Raw genomic sequence first — 22540 nt, 5'->3', positions numbered from 1 at the left:
TAATTAGAATTGAGGGTAAATGGTGGTATTTAAGGGAAACTAAGGGAAACCAATTTTCCTTAAAATTCCAAACTCTTGATAATCAAGGTAAATACTGTGTGTGTGTGTACGCATGCAGGTGAAATAAAACCCTTGTGTGGATGCAGGTATTTTCTTACCTTGAAATTGGCAGTTATGTTCCGATGCTGCAGTGATCTTAGGCTGATGAAAAGTATAGATTTTTATTCATTTATATTTATTTTTATTAAGTGCAGGAAAAATGAGCTAGAAATTCTATTTGACAGTAAAGCAGTATGATGATGGGTATCTGTATTTGATACAAAACATCCATGCAGCTTACTCAAGGTCTTTAAGAATTTCTCCTGACACAAATTGATTACAATTTGTTGACGCTCTTGATATTTCATGTTTAGCTTGAACAAGAAAGGAGAGAAACAGAAATTAGGGCAAAAAGGGAAGAAGAAGAAAGAAAACAAGAAGAAATGCGCCGTCGTCAAGAAGAGGTACTGCGGAGGCAAGAAGAGGAAAAGAAACGAAGGGAGGAAGAGAAGCTTATGAGGAAGAAACAGGTACATTTAAGAGTGAAATCTCTTGCTCAAGTTACACTAGCTCAACAATTGATGCAGTAAAATAACCGTAGCAGTTACAAAGAAAACTTGCTTATTTGCACGGCATTCTAGTTATCGTTTTTATTTGTTTTAGGATTAAGAAGCACATAAAAATAGGTTTCAGCTTGTCTGTGTATTCTATCAGCAAATAATTCCAAAACCAGTTTTGTGTTTGGTCAAACTGTGTTTCTGAAAGTAATATTGAACAGTTAACTCAATTGTATAAATGAGATCACAAATAACAAACCTCATATTTCATTATTATTTGTCGTGGTATAATGAATATTAAATATCTTATATTGACATGTTGTCTGAAACATACATTCATCATTCGCTCCTCAGAAAGGTAGCTGGGAAATCCAGTAAGGCTGATGTCCTTCTGAATTTAACAAGTCTGCATTATAATTTCTTTACCAAAGTTCCTTTGATAGCAGTTCTTAAACCTAGAGCCTCTGCTGCCTAAATGACAAGGGCAGTAATTATATGAGAGCGTCACTGCTTACAGTTTCCTTTTTGTCCTGCCTTGTAAATATATTGCCATTCCTCCTTTGTCATTAGTTCAAAATCCTATATCTCCCACTTAGTAGTTTATCTTCACAGCATGGATTGCTACAGTTCTATGTGGCTTACCTGCCACTTTCTTGAAGGCATTTAGAGATGCAAAATGATACTCACTTCCCAACCCCAACAATGAATTAAAAACAGCTGAGCTACATTGTGAGTTAAAGTAGCAGAACATTTGAAGAGTACTCCGTTTATTTGTTACATATTGCAAAGCGTAATATCCTGTCTGGTCACAAACAAGAGAAAATCTGCAGATGCTGGAAATCTAAGCAACACATACAAAATGCTGGAGGAACTCAGAGGGCCAGGCAGCATCTGTGGAAAAGAGAACAGTCAGCATTTCGGGCTGAGAGCCTTCTTCAGTCCATCCTTTCCACAGATGCTGCCTGGCCTTCTGAGCTCCTCCAGCAATTTGTGTGTGTTGTTTCCTGTCTGATGTTCTGTCTGTGTGTAAGTACCTCCATCTTCCTGTTCCCAAAATTGTGGAATGCAGGGTGCACAACTACCTGTCTTAATTACAAATTTTCATCAGAGATGGCAAAAAGTACAATTTTTCCCCTTCATGGGCGTCATGGTAACACAGCGGTAAGCGTGACGCTATTATAACTCAGGGTGTTGGTGTGTAGAGTTCAATTCCAGCGTCCTTTGTAAGCAAATTTGTAACGTTCTTTCCTGTGTGCACATGGATTTCTTATGGGTGCTCCAGTTTCCTCCCACTGTCCAAAGAAGTACCACTTAGGTTAATTAGTCATTGTAGGTTGTTCTGTGGTTAGGGTGTGGTTATATTGGTGGGTTGCTGGGTAGAGTGGCTAGAAGGACCTGTTCTGTGCTATATCTCTAAATAAAATAAAATTTGAATTCAATAATAAAACATACAGTGGTTCAAGTTTAATTAGTTCAAGTTCAAATTTAATTATCATTCAACCATGTGTAAATACTGCCTTATGAAACAGTGTTCCTCCAAGGCCAAATTGCAAAAGGCAGTACCAACAGTCCTGCACGGTGCAAGGCATGTATAGCACATAGACAATAACAGTAAACATAGTCACAAAATAGCCCAAGTCCCTGACGAATGCGTCCTGTAAATTATTGGTGTTGGCAAAAACAAGCAGTTCTCAGCAGTCTGGGGATAAACTAAGCCTGCCTGCACACAAGCAATCTAGCTTGTTTTTCACCTAGCAAATACTGGAGGTCGGTATTGATGGGAGGGGCTAGTACCAATCCAGCATGGATGCCGCACCACAAGTCTCCTTTCCTGGACTGATGCAACAGGCAAGCACACGGCATGAAGCCCAGTGAACCAGATTTGGAGAATTTTACATTACCTGTGTCCAACAGGGTCTTGCAATTGCAAGCAAAATGTCCAAGATTTTCACTCAATATAACAATTACAGCACGGAAACAGGCCATCTCGGCCCTTCTAGTCCGTGTCAAACACTTACTCTCACCTAGTCCCACTGACCTGCACTCAGCCCCTACATTCCTTTCCTGTCCATATACCTATCCAATTTTTTTTTAAATGACAATATCGAACCTGCCTCTACCACTTCTACTGGAAGCTCGTTCCACACAGCTACCATTCTCTGAATAAAGAAGTTCCCCCTCGTGGTACCCCTATACTTTGGCCCCTTAACTCTCAACTCATGTCCTCTTGTTTGAATTTCCCCTACTCTCAATGGAAAAAGCCTATCCACATCAACTCTATCTATCCCCCATCTATCATAATTTTAAATACCTCTATCAAGTCTCCCCCCCCCCCCCCCAACCTTCTATGCTCCAAAGAATAAAGACCTAACTTGTTCAACCTTTCTCTGTAACCTAGGTGCTGAAACCCAGGTAACATTCTAGTAAATCTCCTCTTACTCTCTCTATTTTGTTGACATCTTTCCTATAATTTGGTGACCAGAACTGTACACAATACTCCAAATTTGGCCTCACCAATGCCTTGTACAATTTTAACATTACATCCCAACTCCTATACTCAATGCTCTGGTTTATAAAGGCCAGCATACCAAAAGCTTTCTTCACCACCCTATCCACATGAGATTCCACCTACAGGGAACTATGCAACATTATTCCTAGATCACTCTGTTCTACACTCACTGTTAGACTGCACACCACCTTTTCACACCAACTCTCGAAGCTTTTCTTTAGCAGGCAGCAACACAGTCCACATCAAGTCCAGCTCTACCAGCTCTCCTGCCAATGCGTAACTCGCTGATGGGGTGAGGTTGTATGAGGCATTGGTGAGGCCAAATTTGGAGATATTGTGTGCAGTTTTGGTCACTGAATTACAGAAGTGATATTAATAAGGCTGAAAGAGTACAGAGAAGGTTTTCAAGGATGTTGTCGGGACTTGAGAAACTGAGTTACCAAGAAAGGTTGAACAGGTTAGGACTTTATTCCCTGGAGCGTAGAAGAATGAGGGGAGACTTGATAGAGGTGTATAAAATTATGATGGGTATAGATAGAGTGAATGCAAGCAGGCTATTTCCACTGAGGCTAGGGGAGTAAAAAACCAGAGGACATGGGTTAAGGGTGAAGGGGGAAAGGTTTAAAGGGAACATTAGGGGGGGCTTCTTCACACAGAGAGTGGTGGGAGTGTGGAATGAGCTGCCAGGTGGAGTGGTAAATGCGGGCTCACTTTTAACATTTAAGAAAACTTGGACAGGTACATGGATGAGAGGTGTATGGAGGGATATGGGCCAGGTGCAGGTCAGTGGGACTAGGCAGAAAAATGGTTCAGCACAGCCAAAAAGGGCCAGAAGGCCTGTTTCTGTGCTAACCTGTAGTACTTGGAAGTCCTTAATGTCTGGCATTGTCCTGTGATCATAAGAACAGATGCTTAAAAAGGCTTTGATTGGCCCCGGCGAGGCCGCTATGTCTGAGCGCCCCACCATCTTACTGAAAGTTGGAGAATTTGAAAATTATTATGGTACACTATGCAATAGATGGAGAATTTGAAATGCCTTGTTACTTTGAAACAGTATCAAAATAATTTTATCCCTTTGCTTGGTCTTAGGAAGAAGCACTTCGACGTCAAAGAGAACACGAAGCAGCACTGCGACGGCAAAGGGAAGAAGAAGAGCGACAACAAGAAGAAGCCCGTCGAAGACATGAAGAAAGGCAAAGAGAAGAGGAAGAGAGACGCCAAAAGGAAGAATTGCTTCGAAAACAAGTACTTGTACAAATGTGGGAAGGGAAAGAAAGTTGCTGCATTTTAAAACATTCACATGCTTTATTTTCTTGTAAACAATTTATAGGAATCTTTTTGTAGTTCAATTTTCTAATGAGGCCATTTCATGTTTTTTTTCATGGAATCTTTTTAAATGCAATCACATACAATGGTGCTGGAAAGTTTGTGAACTCTAGAATTTTCTTTATTTCTGCATAAATATGACTAAAAATGTGATCAGGTCTTCACGCAAATCCTAAAACTAGATAAAGAGAACTTAATTAAATAAATAACACAAAAAAATACGAGAAAATCTGCAGATGCAACACACACAAAAAGCTGGTGGAACGTAGCAGGCCAGGCAGCATCTATAGGGAGAAGCGCAGTCGACGTTTTGGGCCGAGACAAAAAACATACTTCATTGATTTATTGAGAAAAATAATCCAATATTACACGTACTTGTTGGAAAAAGTACGTGAACCTTTGCTTTCAATTACTGGTGTGACCTTCTTGTACACCAATATCTTCAACCAAACATTTCCAGTAACTCTTGATCAGTCCTGCACATCAGCTTGAAGGAATTTCTGGCCATTCCTCAATACAAAACTGCTTCAACTCTGGAGTGTTGGTGGGCTTCCTTTTGGTCCTTCCACAACATTTCTATAGCATTAAAGTCAGAACTTTTACTCAGCCATTCCAAAATATGAATTTTCTTCTTTTTAAACTATTCTGCTGTTTATTTACTCTACAGGGTTCACAGACTTTCTAGCAGCACTATGTTTTGTTAATAAAATGAAAATATAAGTAGAATAATTTGGGAAGAAATACTGATTTTGACGTAATCAATGACTGCAAAGTATTCATAATTTTGAGGTAAGCCTAAAATTAGGTAGTGTTTTGATCAAATACATTCTCTTTCACTAATTTCTAAAACAAATTATGAATAATTTGAACTGCACAATGCCACTTATTTTAGTTTAAAATATCAACATCTGTTAATTTGTTTTAATTAAATTTTAGTTATGAATTTAGTAAAGGCAATGTAACCATTGTCAGGAAAGCATTGCTAAATTTTCTATGTGCTGATGTTCTTCTATAATAGCAGAAAAAATTTAAGCTTCTGCATTCTGGATTTTACAATGAAAGGAAGAAGAACGTAGACGTAAAGATGAAGAGACAGCACGGTGGTTGGTAGAAGAGGAAGAGGCTCGGCGACGTGCTGAAGAAGATAATCGGCTAAAAATGGAGGAAGAGAATAGACTCAGATTGGAAGAAGAGGAGCAGAAAAGAAAAGATCTGGAGCGTCATAAAGAACTGCAGAAACAAGAAGCCCTGAGGCAGAGACAACAGCAGCAGGAAGCACTTAGACGTTTACAGCAACAGCAACAGCAGCAGCAGTTAGCCCAAATGAAGGTAAGAACTGGAAATATGTTTGACTTTTCTAGAAACCTCTTCAGAGGTGGTCAGAATAATAGGAAACAAGGACAAATTCAGGTATTTGATGTTGCATTAATGGGTTTCTGATGTTGTGGTGAGGTGATGGTTTTTCCCTACATACGTGCTAGCAAGTTCATGGTTGCCACATTTGCAAATGTGAATGCAGAATTCCTAACTTGCCAGCAGCACTTCTCAGCTGTGCTCTGTGCTAGACTTGGAGAGCCCAGATTTAGGAGGTATTTTGGCCAATTTTTCATAATATATGGTGCCAAATGCATTGAAAAAAATCAGTTAAAGGGACTTTGTTCCTTAAGGCTGTTCATCTGTGGAGATAAGTCTTTGTTAATTTATATTTTTTGATTATCTTAGCTTATTTTCCTTCTGAACTAATTCTATTTTTAAATATTAATTACCAATATTTTTAGTATTTGAGCATTTAAAGCCACAAATGTGCTTAATACTTTTGAATGTCAGAGCTAATCAGGAACTTAACCATGATAGTTGGTTAATACATACCTCCCTATACACTCACCAAGTGACAGTGTTGATGCACAGAAAGCCCTCCACAACACAGAGCTTTATGCAGCCTCATCTAGGAAGCTTGTTTTGGGAAATCCACACAAATTAATTAGATCTTTTTCCATGAGTTAACAACAGGAGGTGTATAAAATAAAGAGAGGTGTGGGCTGAATGCACTCAGTCTTTTTCCCAGTGTCGAGAAATAAAGAACTAGAGGGAGGAGAAAGATTTAATAGGAACTTGAGGACAACTTTTTTTTCACAAAGTTTGGTATGTGTTGGAATGAGCTGCTAGAGGAAGTGATTGAAGCTGATTGAAACTTTTAACTGGCAGTTGGACTATGGATTGGAAAGGTTTGGAAGGTTATACTTTTATTGTCACCAAACAATTGATACTAGAGTGTACAATCATCACAGCGATATTTTATTCTGCGCTTTGTGCTCCCTGAAGTACAAATCGAAGTAAATATAATAAAAATTTAAATTATAAATCATAATTAGAAAATAGAAAAGGGAAAGTGATGTAGTGCAAATCAGGTCCGGATATTTGGAAGGTACAGCCCTGATCCGGGTCAGGATCCGTTCAGCAGTCTTATCACAGTTGGAAAGTTGGCCAGAAGCTGGTAAATGGGCAAGCTTGGTTAGGGCATCTTGGTCAGCAACCATCAATAGGGGTGAAGTGTCTATTTCCATTGACAGTCCATGCAAATTTTAGACCAGTGTATCAGTAATCTCGGGGAATCAAAAGTCTGAATGAAAATACGCAACTTAAAAGGGCCATCAATATATAAAAAAATACTGAAAGGTACTCGGGGGTGGGGGGGAAGCTGAACATTCTAGATCTGAGAATCTACATCCTAGTGCTGAGAAGTAATTGAAAAGATAATATGATCATCCAAAATTCAGTATGTTCTGAAAAAGTTCCAATGAATTAGAAGAGAACAAATGTAATATAGTTATTCAAGACAAGGCAAACAAGTACTGAGGTCATGGAACTTATACAGATTGAAGAGTAGGAGATGCTTGCTATCTTGAGGCAAATCAGAGTAGATAAATCCCCAGGACATGACAAGGTATTCCCTCGGACCTTGAAGGAGACTAGTGTTGAAATTGCAGGGGCCCTGGCTATTTAAAATGTCGGTATCTACAGGTGAGGTGCCGGAGGATTGGAGGGTAGCTTATGTTGTTCCGTTGTTTAAAAAAGGATCTAAAAGTAATCCGGGAAATTATAGGACGGTAAGTTTGATGTCAGTAGTAGATAAATTATTGGAAGGAGTACTAAGAGATAGGATCTACAAGTATTTGGATAGACAGGGACTTATTAAGGAGAGTCAACATGGCTTTCTGCGTGGTAGTCATGTTTAACAAATCTATTAGAGTTTTTCGAGGAGGTGTACCAGGAAAGTGGATGAAGGGAAGACAGTAGATGTTGTCTACATGGACTTCAGTAAGGCCTTTGACAAGGTCCTGCATGGGAGGTTAGTTAGGAAGATTCAGTCGCTAGGTATACATGGTGAGATAGTAAATTGGACTAGACATTGGCTCAATGGGAGAAGCCAGAGAGTGGTAGTGGAGGATTGCTTCTCTGAGTGGAGGCCCATGACTAGTGGTGGGCCACCGGGATCAGTGCTGAGTCCATTGTTATTTGTCATCTATGTCAAAGATCTGAATGATAATGTGGTAAATTGGATCAGCAAATTTGCTGATGATACAAAGATTGGAGGTGTAGTGGACAGTGAGGAAGGTTTTCAAAGCTTGCAGAGGGATTTGGACCACCTGGAAAAATGGGCTGATAAATGGCAGATGGAGTTTAATACAGACAAGTGTGAGGTATTACACTTTGGAAGGACAAACCAAGGTAGAACATACAATGTAAATGGTAGTGCACTGAAAAGTGCAGTAGAACATCGGGATCTGGGAATACTGATACAACATTCCCTAAAAGTGGCGTCACAGGTAGATAGGGTCATAAAGAGAGCTTTTGGTACATTGACCTTTGTAAATCAAAGTATTGACTATAAGAGTTGGAATGTTATGGTGAGGTTGTATAAGGCATTGGTGAGGCCAAATTTGGAGTATTGTGTGCAGTTTTGGTCACCAAATTACAGGAAGGATATTAATAAGGTTGAAAGAGTGCAGAGAAGGTTTACAAGGATGTTGCTGGGACTTAAGAAACTGAGTTACAGAGAAAGGTTGAATAGGTTAGGACTTTATTCCCTGGAGTGTAGTAAAATGATGGGAGATTTGATAGAGGTATGTAAAATTATGATGGATATAGATAGAGTGAATGGAAGCAGGCTTTTTCCACTGAGGCTAGGGGAGGAAAAAACCAGAGGACATGGGTTAAGGGTGAAGGGGAAAAAGTTTAAAGAGAGCATTGGGGGGGCTTCTTCACATTGAGAGTGGGGGGAAGTGTTAAATGAACTGCTGGATGAAGTTTTAAATGTGGGCTCAATAGTGGACCAACAACATCAATTTATTTATGTGTTTATTTACTTAGAGATACAGCATGTTAGTGGGCTCTTCTGTCCCAAAGAGCCTTTGCCACCCTTTTGACCAATTAACCTATTGACCTGTACATCTTTGGAGTGCGAGAGGAAGCTGAAGCACCCAAATGAGACCCACACGGTCATAGGGAGAATATACAAGTTCTATAGACGGTGGCAGAATTGAACCCTAGTAATAATTTGCGTGTAATAGCATTATGCTAACTGCCTCATTACAGTTCTGCTGTTGAAAAATATACTGATTTATTATTAAAGATTAATTGATAGGTTGTGCACAGTCTGTGATAAGATAGTCAACATAATTTGAAAGAGAAATTGTATGAGATAATTGATAATAGTCTAGCAATTTCAAAGATCTCCATAGTGAGGTAGATGAGAAGGATACAGTGAATTGATAATTAGCAGATGTTATTTTATTTGAGTTCCATGTAAACAGTTGTTGCATAACAAAGAAAAACATAGAAACATAGAAAATCTACAGCACAATACAGGCTGTTTCGCCTACAAAGCTGTGCCGAACATGTCCCTACCTTAGAATTACCTAGGCTTTACCCATGACCCTCTATTTTTATAGAAACATAGAAAACTATGGTTATGAAATTTTGAATTGGTTATTTAAACTAATGTGTGAAGGAGCTTTTCAGAAAGGTTACTGAATCTTTGGAATAGTGTATTCCAGAGGGGATGAAGATTAGATCATTGGGAGTATTTAAAAAACCAATACATTACTTTGTGTAAAATCAGGGAACTAAGGTCTGTGGAGAACAAGCAAAGAAGAGATAAGGTCTCGGGCAATTAGCTACAATTATATGGAATGATGGATCAGGCTTGAGTGGTGAGTCGTCTACTCCTGCTCCTATTTTCCTGTGTTAAAATAGTTAATTGGGTTAAAGATAATATCTTGCTGTGAAGGGAGAACTAGTTTTCAAGAAGGAGCTAGATAGGTATCTTATGGATAGGGGAATCAAGGGATATGGGGACAAGGCAGGAACCGGGTATTGATAGTAGATGATCAGCCATGATCTCAGAATGGCGGTGCAGGCTCGAAGGGCCGAATGGTCTACTTCTGCACCTATTGTCTATTGTCTATTAAGACCATGAAAGAGTGGGAATATAAGGGCGCTTTCAGCTGTAATAATGAGGAACTGCAAGGGTTAACACTTGGCCCTCAGCTTTTTAATCTAAGATTTCAATGAAAAAACAATAAAATTCTGAAAATGTTAGCTGAAATTTTGTACATTTTTTCTTAGAAAGCTTTGTAATCCTATCTGCTAAAGGAAAAGAATGCATTATGATACTATCTAAGGTTATGATCTGGAAAAACAAGAAACATCCTAACTCAAGATTTTGTCTCAAAATATCAGCAAGCAGGTTGTTTGCCTATAGCCTTGCAATCTGTTGCTATCATGACTTTAAAAGCGATAAATTCTCACATTTCATCTATGTGGAAAATTTACATCTACATAACCGTGTTAACATTTTAATATATTAAGCAGCACTGAAAAGTTTTGCTTATGTTGAATGAATACAAATCAGAAATTTACTGCACTTGTCTGGTACCAGGGCAACTGAATTCACAGTTCTGTATCATTCATTTGTAATACAATTTAAATTTGGTCCAATTTTACTTCAGCTTCCTTCCTCTTCAACATGGGGCCAGCAGTCATCTTCAGTCTCAACACAGTCCCAGGGTGCACTATCCTTAGCTGAAATACAGAAATTGGAGGAAGAAAGGGAGAGGCAACTACAGGAAGAGGTAATGCAATAGTGTATATGTAAAAGAGAACATAGAAATTTTGACCTCTATCATGAAATTACTATTGTTGGTTTTAGAAGAATTGGTCCTCATTTACCTATTTTTATACATTGTGTTACATTTGGCAAGACATCTTGTCAAACTATTAAAATATCTTTGCCCCATCCTTGAATTAAAAATAAAAGATTTGCTGCATTGCCTGGCTGAATTGACTCATGTAAGAAACTGCAGCTCTATACCTGTTAACTTCTTTGCTTCCAGGATCAGTTCAATTTTGTTTGACATCTGAAATTTCTTTTCAGCCACAATTTGCACTTTCGGCACTCTAACTATGCGCCAGTTAGCTTAATACCTGTAGTGAGGAAAATGTCTGAAGCTATCATTAAGGAAAATATAGCAAGACATCAGGATGAAGTGGATCAGACAGACACAGCATGAATTCATGAAGGGCAGGTCCTGTTTGACAAACTTACTGGCTTTCTTTGGGGTTATAATAAGTGTAGTAGACAGAGGGGAACTTGGATTTCCAGAAGGTATTCAATAAGGTGCCACATAAAAGACTAATCCATTAGATAAGGATATATGGAGTTGAGGGTAATGTAATAGCATGGATGGAAGATTGGTAGAGGAATAATGAAGAAGGGACCAAGTATAGTGCATCTATGTTGGTGACTAAATTTAGTGGAAGAGCTAATTGTGCAGAGGATGCAAAGAGTTTGTAGAGAGATACCTGTAGATTAAGTGGGTGGGTAGGGTCTGGCAGATGGAATACACCATTGGGAAATAAGTGTAAAATGGGAAATAAAAATAGAAACTCCAGAGTATTGTTTAAACAGTGAAAGATTGCAGCCTGCTGTTATGCAGAGGGCCTCAGAGTGCTCATTCATGAGTTGTGGAAGGTTGGTTTGCAGGTACAACAGGTTATGAAGAAGGTGAATGTTGGTGTTTATTATTAAGTGGATTGAATTTAAGAGCAGGGAGGCTATGCTGTACAGGGTACTGGTAAGGCTGCACCTGGAGAGCTGCAGTTCTAGTTCCTCATTGAAGGAAAGATATAATGGCTTTGATGGTGCTGAAGTTGTTCACAAAGTTGATTCTGGAGATGAGGTGGGGTTAACCTACGAGGAGGGAGAAATTGTCACCTTGCACTACACCTGGAGTTCAGTGGAATGAGAGGGGATCTTATAGAAACATACCTATAAAATTATGAAAGGTACAGATAAAATGGAGGCAAAAAAGTTGTTTCCATTGGCAAGTGAGACTAGAACTAAAGCACATAACTTCATGGTTCAGGAGAATAGATTTAGGACTGAGACGAGGAAAAACAATTTTTTCCAAGAGAGTAGTGAATCTGTGTCATTCTGTCCCCATGGAAACAGCAATATACTTAAGAACCAGATAGATAGTTGCATTGCAGCGGAATTAAAGGTTTTGGGGGGGGGGGGGGGAAGGGGCAGGGAGATGGAGCTGAGTCCACAGCCTGATTAACCATGATCTTATTGAATGGTGGCAAAGCAGACTCAAAGGAGCAGATGGGCCTACCATTGCTCCTATTGCTTATTTTGTTGTAATGTCCTTCGTTGGGGGGATGCAGTTAAACAATTTTTTTTTCACCTAATGAATGATTACTGAATTTTATTTAAGCTATTTTATTATTAGGTAAGTTATTAGGATGATAATTCCAGAGTTTTTGAGGGTTTGGTAGCTGAATGCTTAGTTGTTAGTAGGCAATCAATATAATTATGGCGTAAGTATCTCATAGGTTCATGGGATGGAGGAAGTTTGAGTCTGGATGAAGCCAAAGCTATGGAAAAGATTTAAAATTAAGGGAAGAAATGGGAAGGTTTGTGTTTATTTATTGTCTTAATCATTTTTATGTCCTCCTTACCTTGCCAATCACAGCGACGGCAGCAACAGGAGTTAATGAAAACCTTACAACAACAGCAAAACCAACAGCAGAAACTGACAGGATGGGGTAATATTCCAAAAGCTTCAATTACAACCAAATCACTTTTGGAAATCCAGCAAGAGGAATTCAGGCAAATGCAGAAACAGAAGGAAAATAGAACACAGCCAAGAACAGTAAGTGTCCTTTATCTTTTAAAAATATTTTAACTGATTGATAGGAATAAAGTCTCAAAATACTTTGTCCTCCACAAATCTCAGCCAAATAATAGCCTGATTGAATACCTTGGAGTAATGCACTGATGTTTCAAAACTGTTGTTCTTATTCCCCAATATTCTATTCTAGAGAAGTTAGGGCAATACAATGTCTATGCAAAATTAAATAGAAAAAGCTGAAAATAATCAGTAAGTCAGGCAGCATATGCCTGGGAATAAACTGCTAATCGAAATGAAAAATTTTCAAACCAAAACTTTGAACTCTTATTTCCCTGTGCACAAATGCTACCTGAGCATCTTATTGCTTTGTTTCTGATTATCAGCATTTGCAGTATTTTGCCGCTGTATGTGCTACTTTTGAATTCCTTACCACAGTCACTTATAAAGATTAAAAAGTGGCTTTATTTGTCACATGTACCTCATAACATACAGAAAAATGCATCTTTTGTGTCATTTCAAATTACTGAGAATTGTGCTGGACAGTCAGCAAATGTCAGTATGCTCCAGCGCCAACATAGCACACCCATAATTTTCTAACCCTAACCATATGGCTTTGGACTGTGGGGCTGTAAAACACACACGGTTACAGGAGGAATGTACAAACTCCTTACCGACAGCGGTAGGAACGGAACCTCATTCTTAAAGCTGCTGCTGTAATAATGTTACACTTATCGCTATGCTACATAACCACTTCCACTGATATCCATGTTGATCTACAATAATGATTGAAAAATAATCAAATTTTTTGCTATTAGCTGTTTACCAGAATCTGAAGCTATATTCACTCAATTTCAGAAAACCTACTTATGACCATTTGTCAACAATTTAGAATATAACTCATGATAATATAATACAGTTGGCCCTCCTTATCCGCGGGTTCTGCATACGTGGATTCAACCAACTGCGGTTCGGGAAAACCCAGAAGTTCTCTCTCCAGCGCTTGTTGTTTGAGCATGTACAGACTTTTTTTCTTGTCATTATTCCCTAAACAATACAGTATAACTATTTACATAGCGTTTACTTTGTATTAGATATCATAAGTTAAGTTGGAACAGGTACGTCTGGTATTATTTAGCGTCAGTCAAACGTTTGTCTTAGTGTATAGTATATATTTTACATTTCTATGCATATAAAACACTTAAGAAATGTATGTATTTCAGTAATTAAACCACTGCATTGCTTAGTAATAATTACAGCTTTCATCGGGGCAGGGCCTTTTACATACTCCATTATTCTCACTTCATCCTTTAAAATTGTTCCGATCATTGACCGACTGTAGCCTAACGCTTTTTCAATGACCAATGGCATTTCATCTCTTTCTGATCGCTTTATTATTTCCACTTTATTTTCAATCATAATCTTTTTCCGTCAATGGAACAGAAATACTGCAGGTGGTGGGTCCCAAGCTCCGCTGGGTGCCAAAGTCCACCACACTGAGCCAGATTAAATAAGGTCTGGAGCTCCGCTAGGTCCTAAAGTCCACCGCACTGAGACAGGTTAAATAAGGGACTTGAGCATCCGCGTTTTTTGGTATCCGTGGGGGGTCCTGGAACCAATCCCCTGTGGGTAAGGAGGGCCGACTGTATTGTGCAGAAAAACTTTAAACATATGAATCATATGAATATATTTGTTTAATTTCACCATACTAGGAGCTGATGGCAGAATATAAATGGTCTCAAAACAAGCAGTAAAGTGTGATAATCAAATCACAAACAAGAGAAAATCTGCAGGTGCTGGAAATCTAAGCAACACATACAAAATGCTGGAGAAAATCAGCAGGCCAAGCAGCATCTATGGAAAAAAAATACAGTAAATGTTTCAGGCCAAAACATCGACTTTTTTTTTAAACCACAGATGCTGTCTGGTCTGCTAAGTTCCTCCAGCATTTTGTTGTATTTGTTGATAAAGTGTGATAAATGGCTTAGCAGGTCAGGGGATGGTTGATGTTTTAGGTTCAAACTTTGAGTCGAGTTGACTTCACCCATTGTGTTCTTCTAGTAATTAATGTATTACTCCAGCAGCCTCTTGTGTCTCCTTTGATAAGTGACTACTGCTCACTATAAATAAATGATTTGTCTTTACTTAACTGTAACTTACTTAAATGGTAAGCTCAGTCTATCTGGAGTCTCTGAACTACAGAATGATTCTTGCATATCATTGTTACTGTTACACCAAATGCAAAATACATTGCAAATTGGTGTAAAGAAATATTGGAAAGCATCTTCTGCCATCTAGAGGTCACTGAGTGCCTATAGAGTTTCTGGCAATATGATCCTGGATTCAAACCTTTGCTATAAAGTTAGTTCCTGGAATATTAACATTGCCCAGTACATTACAGTAAAGCACAGAGTCTCTCTTCAGTGAAAGTGCATCATTTCTTTTGTTGAAGCTTTGACAGCAAGTGTGGTTTTAGCCTATTGTCCACAAGCTCTCAAGTTTATCACTGAATGTTACTGAATACCTCTGACATTCACAAACATTGAAAATCACTCATTTTTAAAAAAAATGTAAAAAGATACTTTAAAAAAAACTTAATACACCAAACATTTTCACTTAAAAGCAATAAAACTAAACTAAAATCAAGTAAGCTTCTCTTTGTCAGATCCTCTGAAATGATAATGCCAAAGAATTTAAAGTTACTGACCCTCTCCACCTCCACTCCCCCAATGAGGATCGGCTCATGAACCTCCAGTTTCTTCCTCCAGTAGTCAATAATCAGTTCTTTGTTTTCTTCAGTCCCTCCAGCAGTTCTGCTTGACATTGAAATTTTAGTGTTTTTACCCAGCTTGTATTCAATCTGAATCATGACATGTAAGCTGAATTGCTTTAAATGTGTCTTTCTTTTATGAACCTTTCACTTGTCACCTTTCACCATCTTTTACCACCTTTCTAAATTGCTTCCCCCTTTTAATTAGTCAGCAGCAATGAAGCTTAACATGTCGGGCAGCCACGAGGAGTCTTCATACAAAAATACCATGGCAAGTAAAAGAGAGGAATCGTCAAATAAGAGACCAGAGAGGAGCCAGGTAAGTTTAGTAACAAGAATGGCTTGGTTGAGCAACTGGCCAGTAGGTAATCCAGCTTCCCTGGCATGTATTCCCTCCACCAAATGGAAGTGTATCAGTAAAAATGCAGTCTGGGGAACATATGTGGAAAGATTATTTTTGCTTTTGTTAAGAACTTGGGTATGTAAAGGCTTACTCTTACAGTACTTCAGATTTCGAGCACCTATTTTGTTGTATTGTTTATAAAGTATACTATGGATCAGTGGGAGGAATGGAGCGAAAAAGGTCTTTTTCTCCATTGGATTGCGCTGGGATGAGTTACGGTACATTTGGTAAAATTTGTTTTATGCAAAGCTGTTGCAATAGCATTCATAAAGGATTTACAATTTTATTCCAGTACTGTTCACGCTATTTTAAAACTGAATGACACTTCGAAATTTATTTTAGGTCCTGTTGTCCCCTTCTTAGTATATTGCTAGGATAGTTTACAGAATGTTAGGTATAATAAATTTTCCACAGTTCATGCTCTCAAATAGGATGGACTTCTTTATAACCAATGCTTTTATAGCTCTCTCAACTCTGAAGTTATTTTATTCTCTCTGTCCTTGTCAGCTTCGCATTTGCTCAAAGGATTCTGAATTCTCCCTTGCTCAAACACTAATGTAGCTCACACACTTTGTTCTTCAATTTAGTTATTGAAATGGTTCGCTGGGTAGCTCTCAGTAAACTAGTGCAGTGGGTAAAAGATGATGCAGTGAGCAAATGGGCACTTTAACTTTGAGGTATGAAATTTAGAAAAGTAACACGTTATAAAGCAAACACCACAAAAAAAGTGGAATTTTGTGTATTTGAAGTTTTTAAATAGTTGGAAAGCCAGTCAAGTTGAATTCAGCAACTAAACATTACTTCTGGAGTTCCCTGTGTTAAGTAGAGGGCGGTTTGTGCTTCAAAACAAAAAAGGCCTATTCTATAATTTTCTGGAACGCAAAACCCATTTGTCAAGAAACACAAGCTTGAGAAAAAAAATTAATTCAGTGTTGATTTATTTTCTCACCCCGCCTTACACAAAATCTATGAGATCAATCTTTATTCCATATCACAAATTTTTGGGTAGTGATTTGTGAATTCTATAAGGATGAACTTATGTAACCCAAATGGGCATAACACAGGGCCACCTCTACCATCTGGTATTCAAAATGGAATATTTTTAATTCATAAATGCACATAATTCAAAAGCAGCAGTGCAAATCAAAGAACTTTTTGGCAGGAACAACATAATTTGCACAAATTATTTAGTAAAGCCCTGCAGTTCTTTTTCAATCAGTCAACTTTTTCAATTTTAATTGGTATAAATGAGTTATTTTTTTCACAAGCTGCAAATTAATACTTAAAAGAAAATTACCTCAGTAGATTTGAACTGATACATGTCGAAATTGATATTTGCAACAGATCAACTTGAACAAAAATGGTTTGTTAAAATTTAATATGGCATACGTAACTGAAAGGGATGAGTATATATTTCTTTTATTATTGCTTGTGAGGAATTGTTGCAAATAATCTCTGCCATACTATCTTATAACTATTAGATTGTAAGGCAGACCTTCATTTTGGAAAAAAGAAACAAGTTATGATCTGAATATAATAAATTTATAAGGTGGCAATCTTGTGCAATTAGATCTCTAGGTTTTGTATGGCATCCCATGATACTTAATGTCAACTTATTTTGTATGCATGGAGTCTTGCAATTTCATGAGCCATCATTTAGAGGAAATGATATGACTTGGATTAATATATATGCAACATGGAAATTTTAATGAGATGAAGAAACAACAGTTTGCATTGACTGGTGTAGTGTTTTATGACATAATTGTTTAACAATATTTTGTACTGTAAAATTCACTCCAGTACAAGATAAAAGCAAAGTGTTGGGAATAGTTAAGGAGAGAAAGTTAGCATTTCAGTTTACAGGCCTTGCATCAAAACTGTTTCTGATGAAGGGCCATTGACCTGATGGGTTAACTTTTTCCTGCAGCTTGATTGGCTTTGTGTTTCCAACAGTTTCTATTTTTATTTTTATTTCAGATGCCCAACATCTGCAGTTCGGTTGTTTCTCAATAGGATTTGTTTTGCTTGTTTTATCTAGCATTCCAATTTACCAGCGAGTACTGCTTCTGTATGGGGCTCAGTCAACACCAGTCCTACCAATCAGTGGGGAACAGACATAAGCAGTGTTTGGGGTGCTCCAGATAACAAGAACACAAATGTGGGTTTCTGGGATGAAGCTGTAAAAGAAGTGGGGCCTCCTGCAAAAAATCAGACTTCCAAAAGTAACAAGAACAATTCTAACCCTGGGTAAGAGAACTAATACCTTGACCAAATCTTGTGTCTTATACTGAACTGTAAAATGATTTTAAAATGATATATCTACAGTGCAATGTGTGGGAAAAATCTGAAGAAAACTTTGTTTAGAGAAACAGTTGCCTATAGTAATAATTGAAAGATGTCAACTGATGAAGGGTTTCAGCCCAAAACATCGATTGTTGATTATTTCCAGAAATGCTGTCTGACCTGCTGAGCTGCTCCAGCATTTTGTGCATTGCTCTGGATCTCCAGCATCTGCAGAATCTCTTGTGTTTATGAGATTTCTGAATATCGAGTTGCCAATAGCCTAGTACTGGAAGACTTTTGACAACTAACAATACTGCAGATATCCAATTAATTGATATCACATACCAAGATACAGTGAAATGTTTTTGTTTGCCTGCTGTACATACAGATCATCCCATATATAGGTATATCTAGGTAGTGCAGAGGTTGGGGGTGGGGGAATGTGTATTTTAGTGTTTGAGGAAGTCCATTGGAGGCAGTCAGGTAGATTGAAAGATCAGTAGTTCATCCTTTGTATGAGTAGTCTATTCAAGAGTCTCATAGTCTGATTACAGTGGGATAGAGGTTGTCCTTGAGTCTTATATGTTTTCAAGCTCTTGTTTCGTGAGATGCTTTCTAACCAAAACCCATAAGGATCCTGCAAAAGCTGTGGCAAATTATAGAAAAGTTCCAGTACTTCCTTTCTTGTGCCATTAGTATTCCACTTCTAACACTAATGGCAAAACAAAACGAGAGTTCTGGATGTTATAATGTTCACGTAGTGTACCTGCCATATATCTTAAATAGAAAAAATATTATTGTAAAGATATTTGTAAGTAACAACTGAAATTGGATTGTAAACAAGGTGGAAGAGCAGAAACCTCATCAGATGAGGAATAACCAACAGGAGGGATAGACTACTGGGGTATAAATACCACCAGACTAGACAGTCCCAGGCATCATTTGTGAAGAAGATGGCCGTTTTTGTCATCGATACCTGTACCCAGCTGAAAGCCCAAGAAAAGTTTATATGTTGTATACGCCGGGAGAGCACTTAGATCTTTTTTCAATATCTTTTTTCTTTAGAGTGATATCTAAATTTGGTATTTATATTGTAGCGATTGTTATATTGTGTATGGTTGATATTGATGACTATTAAAGAATGCATTACTAATAATTCAGTTAACTTGATTATCTTGAAACCTATTGTTAGCTATAATCTACTTATCAATATTTGAACAGTATTGAAATTTTAGGTAAGTAGAGGAATGTGCTGACTTCCTGTATTTCATTGACATTTATTTTGCATTCCTTTCAGAATGTGTTTTTGATCTTTCCAACAGTATCATAGAGTTATCTATGAGGTTTACATTTTAGATCTGGAAATGTATCAGAAGTTTCAAGGATGACTTGCAGCTTCTATTTTCAGCCCCTCTCTGTGAATGCTAATCCTGTTCAAAGTTCCTTGCCCAGATTAAATTTCACTTCATTAATCATCCTGAATGACTTTCTTGTTGCTATTTTACTTGGAAAAGTTTGGGATTAATACCCTCTTTAAAAACAGCAAACCTACCAGGTGAATGAAACTCTCACATCTCTCCTTCTCTTGAAACTCCCATGACTACCTCCCTCCCACTTAACCACCCATCATGAAGAAAAAAATCAGTTTCTAAATAATTGTAATGTTCAACTTGGTATTTCAGGAAGTCTCATGGAATCCAGAACAAACCAAATAAAAAAGCTGAAGAGGAAGAAAAGCTTATGAAGTTGTTTCAGGGAGCAAACAAGGCACAGGATGGATTTACATTATGGTGTGAACAGATGTTGCAAGTTCTCAACACAGCTAATAACTTAGACGGTGAGTGCTAATTTACATAAAAATTTGCAATGACTTTAGAAATGTTGGCTTTAAGATCCCAAGCCAAAAGGTCCAAGCCCTAAGGTGTATTAACTTTTATTAGTACTTCAACATTTCTTTCATATGATTGAAAAATTATATTGCTAAATATGTTTCTCTAATATTAATTCATTTTGCAATGAATGATTATGGGCTCCTCCAACAATGAGGATTAATGTACAAGTTCAAATATGATATAGGTAATGGTGCTGTCTATGTACAGTAAGGAATTTAACTTAATTCTCCACTGAGGGATGTATTTATCTTTTTCCAGTTCCTACATTTGTTTCCTTTTTGAAAGAGGTTGATTCTCCTTATGAAGTTCATGATTATATCCGAGCTTACCTTGGTGATAGCCCAGAAACAAAAGAGTTTGCAAAACAATTTTTAGGACGTCGTGCCAAACAGAGAGCCAGCCAGCAGCGACCGTTGCAGCAGCAGGTGGGTATATTAAATATTGGAATTATATAGACTCTACTCAATTTTCATTACTGACAATTAATGACATGGCTAATGCAAGTACATGTCAAAGGTTGATTTTTGCATGATAGCACTGTCTAATCTGTGTGCTGTTTGTTGTCCTCATATTTCACAGAAATTAATTCCTTCCTTCCAGTACAGATTCATACTTCTCTGATTCTGAACATTTGGCATAGCTGTGCATTTCAAAATAAAGGTTGGACTATATCAAAGCTTACCAGGCTTCAGAGTCCTTGGCTTAAAACAACACTGCTCTCGAATTATCTGAGAGTGCAACAATATATCCTTTTCTCCGCAACACATAAAATGCTGGAGGAACTCCGCAGGCCAAGCAGCATCCATAGAAAAAAGGCAGTCGATGTTTCGGCCCGAAACGTCGACTGTGCTTTTTTCCATGGACGCTGCCTGGCCTGCTGAGTTCCTCCAGCATTTTGTGTGTTATGCTTGGATTTCCAGCATCTGCAGATTTCCTCTTGTTTATCTTTTTCTCATCCACTTTCTCTAATTACATGGTCAAGTTTGTTGTCAAGATTTATATGCCCTTGCATATACTTCTTCTCTCATACAGTCCCTTTTCTGCTTCACACCTAATTGTTCTCTTGGATCACAATACATTTCTTCAGTCATGTAATTTTGAACAGTAATTTACAACTGATCCATTATCCACTACAATGAAGACTCTCTCACTTGTCAGTATTTACTAAATGAGTGCTGATAGAGCATCTGCAATAAGCTGTCTTTCTAACCATACTAACAATTAGTTATAGATACAGGCTCAGCAGCTGCACAAGGGCACTTTGTGAGGGACAGTACCGCTGGAGGCATGATCACATCCTGAAGACCATCGCTGAAGCCATCAGCGCAGGAGTGGAGTGGGCGAAGCGGTCCCGACCCTCCAAGCAGACCATTGCCTTTGTCAGAGCTGGGGAGCAGCCAATACCTGCCAAAAGAACATCGGCAGGTATCCTGACCTCTGCAAGAGACTGGCAGCTGTTGGTGGACCTCAAAAGGCAGCTGAGGTTCCCCGACCATATTGCAGCCACCACCCTGCGACCAGACATTGTCCTTGTGTCTGAGTCTACGAAGCAGGTGGTGATGCTGGAGCTGACAGTCCCATGGGAAGATCACTTGGAAGAGGCCTTTGAAAGGAAGCTCCAAGTATGCAGGACTGGTCAGCAACTGCCAGCAGGCTGGATGGAGAACGAGGTTCCTCCCAGTGGAAGTTGGTTGTAGGGGATTTGCAGCCCGTTCCTTAGCCAGAGCCTTCAGCAATTTGGGTATCGAGGGAGAGAGGAAGAGGAGAGCCATCCGCAGTACCACCGATGCGGCAGAGAGGGCCTCAAGGTGGCTGTGGCTCAAGAGAGGGGAGCCATGGAGTCATGTGTAGCTAGCCATCTGGACACAAGCTGGGGTCTGATCAGCCCTGGCTGGGTCACCTGGAGGAGGGTGTATGATGTTGAAAGACCTAAAACACCCGATGATTCCAGGAACATCACTGATGATGTGTCCAGAAGCATCAGCAGATGTATGTACACAGCTTAAGTTCTTTTGTTAACATCAACTGCAAACCAAAGATAGAATAATGATGCCTAACTGTGTTTCTGTCACCTCTCAGCACCTCTATTGCTCCTATACTATTGTAATGGTTTCCAGTATCCAATTTTCTGCACTGGCTAGCAATAACTAATCATCTTGGACTTTCCATCTGTCTTCCCCAGAAATCCCAGCTGTTGTCCCTCCAGTCAGATTTCCATTCTTGCTACAGTGTTAAAACAGTTGTAAACAAAATCATTATTAACATCCTTGATGTTAATAATCAAGTTGATCATGTTCTGCCTGTCATTTGATATATCTGTTGGCCATGACAAGACTGACCACAACATACTACACCAGTACAATTCCACTGTCGTTCAGGTGGATGAAACTACTCAGTTCCATTCTTATCTGCCTAACTGTAGCTAGAGTATCATAGGTAATAGTTCTCCTTTCCACACTCTCAATTATTTTTGCAATCCCTAAAGATCTATGACTGATCTCCATTTTCTGCTAAGCATTATCACTTGCAAACACAATCTCAATTTCCATGTGTGCATTGATGGCTTCCA

At 38.4% G+C, this 22540-nt stretch overlaps 1 protein-coding gene across 3 annotated transcripts in view; it reads left to right on the top strand.

Moving 5' to 3' along the window:
• The window catches only part of gigyf2 (GRB10 interacting GYF protein 2), a 160757-nt gene that overhangs the window by 126716 nt on the left and 11501 nt on the right, over nucleotides 1-22540 (top strand). For all 3 annotated transcript variants that reach the window (XM_073040855.1, XM_073040853.1, XM_073040852.1), the window contains exons 20-28: nucleotides 414-569; nucleotides 4195-4350; nucleotides 5494-5760; nucleotides 10443-10565; nucleotides 12468-12647; nucleotides 15602-15712; nucleotides 17835-18043; nucleotides 19762-19916; nucleotides 20230-20396. In XM_073040855.1, the coding sequence (XP_072896956.1) occupies nucleotides 414-569; nucleotides 4195-4350; nucleotides 5494-5760; nucleotides 10443-10565; nucleotides 12468-12647; nucleotides 15602-15712; nucleotides 17835-18043; nucleotides 19762-19916; nucleotides 20230-20396 (1524 nt within the window). The remainder of the gene's footprint in view (nucleotides 1-413; nucleotides 570-4194; nucleotides 4351-5493; nucleotides 5761-10442; nucleotides 10566-12467; nucleotides 12648-15601; nucleotides 15713-17834; nucleotides 18044-19761; nucleotides 19917-20229; nucleotides 20397-22540) is intronic.

Source organism: Hemitrygon akajei, chromosome 3 (genome assembly GCF_048418815.1).
Source record: "Hemitrygon akajei chromosome 3, sHemAka1.3, whole genome shotgun sequence".
Lineage (NCBI taxonomy): Eukaryota > Metazoa > Chordata > Chondrichthyes > Myliobatiformes > Dasyatidae > Hemitrygon > Hemitrygon akajei.
Note: the sequence above shows the minus strand (reverse complement) of the source record. Positions and strands in the feature narration are given on the sequence as shown.